At 62.3% G+C, this 7,131-nt stretch overlaps 1 protein-coding gene across 1 annotated transcript in view; it reads left to right on the top strand.

Annotated features, from left to right (window-relative positions):
- Positions 1 to 6,898, top strand: part of FAM135B (family with sequence similarity 135 member B) — a 98,669-nt gene extending 91,771 nt beyond the window's left edge. Inside the window, exons 14-18 of the mRNA XM_006913020.1 lie at positions 1,528 to 1,756; positions 2,850 to 3,001; positions 5,306 to 5,416; positions 6,376 to 6,489; positions 6,693 to 6,898. Of these exons, the coding sequence (XP_006913082.1) occupies positions 1,528 to 1,756; positions 2,850 to 3,001; positions 5,306 to 5,416; positions 6,376 to 6,489; positions 6,693 to 6,898 (812 nt within the window). The remainder of the gene's footprint in view (positions 1 to 1,527; positions 1,757 to 2,849; positions 3,002 to 5,305; positions 5,417 to 6,375; positions 6,490 to 6,692) is intronic.
- Positions 6,899 to 7,131: the final 233 nt, after the last annotated feature.

Genomic DNA, 7,131 nt, shown 5'->3' with positions numbered 1-7,131 from the left:
CACAGGGCGTTAGGGTGGGTGACAGCTCGCGCGCTTGTGATTTGGGTGTCTGTGCGTCTGCACTGGGGGCTGTCGCCGACGTCACGTAACCGGTGGAGCTGGGTTATGACCCCTTTACAGTCAGAGGTGAACTGTGTGGTCGAAGCAGAGGAGAGTGTAGAAATCCCGTGAGGGGCGGGTGGGCCGGGGGGAGCGTGGTGGGTGCCCAGCCCTGGGAGCCACGAGCAAGCCAGCACCAGAAGGCGGAGACTCGCCCGCCACACTCAGCGCCCGGGTCCGCTGCCGTCACTGGACGCCTGCTGCCGTGCGGCGTGGACAGTCCCCGTGGCGGTGCGTTGGACCTGGACACCCTTAGCTCTTAGCCTAACTGGACGGGGGGTGGGAGCGTGGACGCTCAGGGACGATACGTTCCACGACACGGTGCTGCCTCCCGAAAGCTGAGGGTCTCGTGAGCGCGCAGAGTTGCGCCCCTTCGAATGCGCCTGGCCTGGGGAGTTGCTGAAAAGACCAACGTTTAAGCCTCCCATGACTTCCAGGGCGTCGTGATCAGCTCGGGCCTCCTTATGGCTACCCCTTGTCTCATAATCCATGTTCCATTCATAATGGAAGGATGAGGGAACGGCGGAAAGGCTAGCGGGCACGAACTCGGCTCCTGTCCCAGTGTGTGGCAAATATTTCGCCTGATTTTTAAGCCGACGCTAAGGACTAGTTTACGTTACCCGCCTTCAGGACCTAGGAGGGGGCTCAGGCTCAGACCCACGGCGCGGGTCCTGTAGCCGGGGAGCGGGCTGCAAACGCGCTTCTTTCTTAGCCCGTGGACACTAAGAAACCGACCAGCGTCGATGGCCGGTGTGAGACGGGCCCTCGCGGCCTCCTCTCTCCTGCCCCTTCTCCCCCATGCCGCCGAATACCCACGAAACCCCTTGTCCCCTGCCGCGGCTTGGTGGGCGGGTGGACGCCATGTGGCCCCGCGGGCGGGCGGCCCTGCCTGGGAGAAGCCGCAGTTCTGTGCCGGCCCCAAGTTGTCTTCCCTGTGGCCCCCGTCTGCGTTTCCAGGAGCTGGTCTTTGAAGTTACAGAAGCCAGTTGAGCTGTCGTCTCCGTGTCCGCCCCTCCAATATCCAAAGACCCATGTGTCATGTCTCCTCTTCCTCGTAGGCCCCCAAGTCCCCCGACTACCCTGCCTAGGACACGGGTGGCCGTGGGGTCCTTCTCAGAGCTGGCGTCCGCCCTCTGCACACGGCCTGATGACACGGTGTCACGGCCGTGCTGGGGGAGGGGCAGGGACTTTGGAGCCAGGTGGGCTTGGGTGTGACTCCCGGCTCAAGCACCGTGTCACCTCTCGGAGCCTGTTTCCTCCTCTGTGACGTGGGACAGTAGTACTGGGGTGTGCGTGACGCTAGGCACGTGACGCAGCAGCAGGCAGCACATGCGTGTGACTGTCTGTCTCTTCCATTCTCCCTTCTGTTGTCAGTGCCCCCCATGGGGGAGCCTCTGGCGTCCCCCAGTTTCTCCTTTTGAGCCCCAGCTGCGGCCCCACCGTTTGAGGCCGAGTTCCCATCGGTCAAGCCGGGCGCGTGCCCACAACGTGCCGTGGCGTCTGGCGGAGGAGCCGGGCCTCGCCGCAGCCCCAGGCCTGTCTCCTCTCTCCCCCTCCAGATGGACACGTTCGCGGACTTCGACACCATGACGGACCGGCTGCTGGACGAGATCATTCAGCACATCCAGCTGTACAACCTCTCCATCTCCCGGATCAGGTAAGAGGAGCCCCCAGGACGTTCGTTCCGGGGGGAGGGGTGACGCCTGAGCGTGTGCCGTGTGCGAGGTCCGCACGCCGCCTCCTGCGCCCCCGGGAGGGGTTGACGTGTGGCATGTAGTGGAGCCGACTATCTGCCGAGCGGCAGCGAGTCACAGGGCCGCTGGGCACACGCACACCTTCCGTAGTGTGTGCCCGGGAGGACAGCCCTCCGGTGGGTCAGTGACAGGGGAGCTGGACTTGACCGGGCGTTCCCGGCCGCGGACTTCTGCTCAGCGCTCACGGGTGTGAATCCCGGCTCTGCCCTGGAGCCTTTCGCAGGCTTTCTAGGTCCCCAGGCCACCGTTTCTGTCAAGCAGGACAGTGTGTCACGTAGCTGAACGGACTGCCCGCCTCACAAGGGCTTCTGCTGCTGTCCTGCCGCGGTGGCAGATGACCTGGCTTGTGTGTTTAGATGGTCAAGATGACCGCAAACAGCACGGCGGCGAGTCCTCGGCATGCGTCACCCCGTTCAGGCCTCGGGGATAAAGCAGCACACCCTCGTTTCACAAGTGGGGGCTCTGCGGTGGGAGTCAGAGTTGAGGACGCAGCGTGGAGCAATGGGGAGGTGCCTGTCCCGTGCAGCGGGGTTTCCGTAAGGCCACATGTGCCTGGGGACGACGATGCGTCGGGCCTGTGGGTCCGTGTCCCCGGAGGAGGGCTGTCCACCCACGTGGCCAGGCGCAGGCAGCTCGACGCATTCGCAACGCGTGGCGGGTGTAACCGTAGAGGTAGACAGGCGTCTGGTGGTGAATGGCCTCGTGAGCCGGGCTCAGAAGGGACCCAGGGGACCGAGGACACGTGAGACCAGACAGGGCTGCTCCAATAGCACAGAGCCGGGCAAGGCGGCCACAGGCCCCTCAGACCGTACCGGGCACCAGGCCTTCGTTCCTGCGTCCCCGCCTCAGGCCTGACGAGGCCGGCGTTCGGAAGCCTCGTGCCTGTCCCCTGAGTCTGGTGGGAACGGGGGCAGCTGACCCTTGGGGCCCTGACGCGGCAGTGCCCGGCGGCTGGCCCCAGCGTCACCCTCACCTGCCCCGTTTCTGCCCGAGCAGCTTCATTGGCCACTCTCTCGGCAACATCATCATCCGCTCCGTCCTGACGCGGCCCCGGTTCCGGTATTACCTCAGCAAGCTGCACACCTTCCTGTCGCTGTCAGGGCCTCACCTGGGGACCCTGTACAACAGCAGCGCCCTGGTCAGTACAGGTAGGCCCCTCCCCCGTCCGGTCGCCAAGGAATCCATTCAGGGGAGGGGCGGCGACGCGGAGGCTGGCGTTCTCGGTGGCGGGACCTGGGCTGGGAATGATGTCCTGGTGCCGGGCGGGGCGAGAGCCCAGACGTTTCCCGCGATCTCGTCTGCTTTCAGCTTTCTGGGGACAAAAGGGTGACGTCCCGGGGCCCTGGCTGCACGCGGCTGACCAGGCGTGGTGGTGTGCAGGGGAGAGCGTGGGTCTCGGTCCATTCCGGCTGCTGAACAAGTTCACGTAGACGTCGGGGGGCGGGCAGGGCCCTTATAAACAGCAGGCGATTATTTCTCACGGCTCCAGAGGCTGCACGTCCAAGGTCAAGGCGCTGGCAGGTTCGGTGTCCGGCTTCCTGCTCACAGAGGGCCGTCTTCCGTGTCCTCACATGGTGGAAGGAGCCAGGGAGCTCGCTGGGCCCCTTTTATTAGGGTGCTCATCCCTTTCTGGGGGCTCCTCCCTCACGGGCTAATCCCCCCAAGACCATGCCTGCACTTGCCATTGTACTGAGGGCTTGGTTTCCAGCATGAAGTCTGGGGGACGCAGACGCTCAGACCGTAGCCCCGAGCGAGAAGTCTGGGGGCGGAGTCCGTAGCAGTGAGCTTTACACCCTGTCACTGCCACGGCCAGCCCGTGGCGATGCCCTGACCCAGGCGCATGCAGAGGACTGGCCAAGACATTTAACCTCCGTGCTGCTTAGTTTCCTCGTTTCAGAAATGGAGCTAACGTGTGCATGTGAATGACACGTTTATGACATGTACGTACACACGTGTGTATGTGTGAAGCCATGGATGTCTATGAACATATAAGTTACACATACATACATGTACATGGTGTGTGTGCATGTGTGTGTGTGTGCGCGTGAGTGTCATAGCACCACTGAGGATAAATGCGAGAGGGGACAGAGCATGTCGCTGGCGTACAGGACCGTGCCTCTTGCTGGGACACGCAGCCCCAGCTCCGAGGCTCGCCGGGCTCCTCTGAGCTGTGAGGAGGTGGCATCGTGGGTAAGGGAGGAAGGCTCGGTGACTCTTCCACCACGGGCAGAGCTTCCAGGACGGGCAGAGGGCAGGGCCAGGTCCGCATGCAGAAGGGAGAACCAGTGTGGGCAGGAACACGGAAGCACAGCCACCTGCAGGAGGTCCTTGGTGACAGAAATGCCACGGGGTGACCTGGCAGGGCAGCAGGTGACTGTGAAGCTCTAGCGAGGGCCCGATGACAAAGAGGCTCGCCGACGTGATGGAGTGTTAGATGAACCCCACACTGCAGGGCCCCTGCCAACGGGCAGTGACCGTGGAGGGGACGTGGTTTGGCGTGTGTCTGCCCAAGGAGGTCGCTGGGTTTTGTATAATTATAAATAGTTTAGTAAATCACGTTCCTTCTCGGTGAAGACTCTGGCGGTCCCCGACTGCCCGGTCCATTACGTGGCATCTAGAGTCACCTCCGCTAAGCTCCCCGCTCCGTGCCCGCCTCCCGGGCCTCTGCCAGCTCCCTGCACACACCTGCGTGCCGCAGGGCTGGCTGCCGGCTTCCCTCGCCTGGGGCGGGCAGACCCGTTTGTTTGCTTTTTCGTTATTTTGAGGACGCCGTTTGTGAATGTGAGTGATTTGGAGTCTTTCTATCCATCTTTCTTCACAAATCAGGGAAGCCATCTTTGGACAGAAACGAATGATTTAAACCACGTTTAATTTTTTTTCACAGTTGTAATCTTCTGACGTTACGAAAAATCTTAAAAAGAGAGAGATTGCCGATAGTTCTTCCAGTCTCGCCTGTCTAGAGTAATTTCGTACAGCGCGTCGTACTTACCTTCGCCTGCATGTGCATTTACGTGGCAGGAATCATGACAGCTAGGCTCACTGTGTCGTGTGCATTTCTTCGCATTTGTGTCAAATTTATTTTGTGTGCGGTTGTGACGTAGTACTCGTCGGTGCTGGCGTCAGCATAACTGCACGTGGATGGACAGACTCTGAAGTGTGCGTGTGGGGGTCTGTCCCGCGCCCGGATTTACGCCGGGGCCCGAGGGAACTGGAGGGCGCAGAGACTCGGATGAGTCCCGTCGCCACTGCAGTTTGCAGGACGATGTTACGTCCCTGCCCCCAGTACCTAAGAATACAGACGCCGTCTGACCTCCCATGTGTTTGCTAAAATGCCTGCTCCTCTCTTCTTTTTAAGGTAACTGAAACCCCGAGTCAGACGCGGATCTCGCCCCCCGTTATTTCTGCTTTCTTGGTCTTGTGTGTTTGACTTTGGTTTCGTTTTGTTCCCCGAGGCCTGTGGCTCATGCAGAAGCTGAAGAAGTCCGGGTCGCTCTTGCAGCTGGCCTTCAGGGATCACGCCGACCTGCGCAAGTGCTTCCTCTACCAGCTTAGCCAGAAAACAGGTGAGTGGCTTCTGCTGCGGCACCCCGGTGCGGCCCGGAGCGTGAGCTGGAGACCCACCACCCCTGCAGCCTGGGCCGGCTTCGCTACGCCGACTCACACGTGGGAGGGGAGGAGCGGGGGGCGCCCAGCTCACTCTTAACTCATCGGGAGGCCAACGGGGGCCCAAGCCCTCGGCCGTGCCTGGTCCGTCTGCCCCACGGTGCGTGGGGGGCACCATGGGTGGGCGCCAAGGTGTGTGCGAGCGTCATCTCCGCAGAGGAGCTGTAGCCCCCAATTCCTACCAGCCTTTTAATTCGCTAACTGCACAGGCTCGGGCCTGTGGGCCAGCTCACAGCGCCTCCACCCAAGTACAGTCCCATCGACGTAAAGGGCAGATGGACCTTTATGTGCACAGTGCGGAGGGAGGCGGGTCCTTGCCAGCGGGCCCGTGGCACACCTCCACCCGCACCCGCAGCAAGGACGCTCCGAGGTGGGGGAGTCCCCTCCGGCCGTGGGAACGAGCACAGGACAGCAGGGGTCTCCACGTCCCATGAGGGAGCAGAGAGGCCAGCGGGTTGGCTCACGCTGTCCTGCCGAGCAAGCCGGCCAGCCCAGGGTCTGTCCCGTGGTCCATCAGCTCACAGGCACGGACTCTGCCCCTGTCCCCGCCTCCCTGGGCGTGAGCCTGGCACGGCCACGCTGATGCGTGACCTCGGTCCCTTTGCCACCCGTGTCTCTGTGTGTGAACTGAGCAATCAGGGTAGAGAAGTGAGGTTTTTTGCTGAGGCGTGACAGCTGCGGCGGAGCGGATTCTTCCTGCAGCCTCTCAGACCGGAAGGTCCCTCCGCAGTGACACCGCCCGTGTGTCGGGCCTCTGCTCGCTTTTCCTCTCTCCGGGGCACGTTCGTACCGAGTGTGCAACCCGGAGGGCATGTGTCAGGACTCCCCGGCTGAAAGGCACACGCCTGGCTTGTTGCAGGTCTGCAGTATTTTAAGAACGTCGTGCTGGTGGCTTCTCCCCAAGACCGCTATGTGCCATTCCACTCAGCCAGGATTGAAATGTGCAAAACGGCCCTGCGAGACAGACACACAGGTGAGTAAGCCGCGTTAGACACGCAGGTGAGCCGCGTTTCCGTTTTGCGGTTTGACAAGCGGAAGGAGACCCGTGAAGCCGGCCCTGTGCTGCACGGCTGAGGGGGTAAGAAGGGGGGTAGGGACCCCGCTCACACCCGGCGATTTTCTCTAGGCCCCTCTGCTGAGCTCGCCCCGACATCTTGTCCCCTCCCCTCCTCCCAGGGCCCGTGTACGCAGAGATGATCCACAACCTGCTCAGCCCCCTGGTCGCAGCCAAGGGCTGCACTCTGGTCCGGCACAACGTGTTCCACGCCTTGCCCAACACCGCCAACGCCCTGATCGGCCGTGCCGCGCACATCGCTGTGCTGGACTCAGAGGTCTTCCTCGAGAAGTTCTTCCTGGTGGCCGGACTCAACTACTTCAAGTGAGGGAGGGGCGGGCGCTGGGGAGCACGCCAGGGCCAGGGAGGGGCCTGGAGGAGCCTGGAGCACGTCGGTGAGCGGAGACCGGAGGGTGCAGTCCTCCGCTCCTGCGGGGTGAGGCTCGGCGGGGAAGGCGCCGAGGTGGAGGGTGGGGCGGGGACCGGACGGATGTTCCAGGTGCTTCCATTTTGGAGATTCGGGAAGGCTGGACCAGTAGTACAAAGGACAACAGACTTTGC

The sequence above is a fragment of the Pteropus alecto genome, unplaced genomic scaffold, assembly GCF_000325575.1.
Source record: "Pteropus alecto unplaced genomic scaffold, ASM32557v1 scaffold105, whole genome shotgun sequence".
In the NCBI taxonomy this organism is placed as follows: Eukaryota; Metazoa; Chordata; class Mammalia; order Chiroptera; family Pteropodidae; genus Pteropus; species Pteropus alecto.
This window is presented reverse-complemented; position numbering and strand designations above follow the sequence as displayed.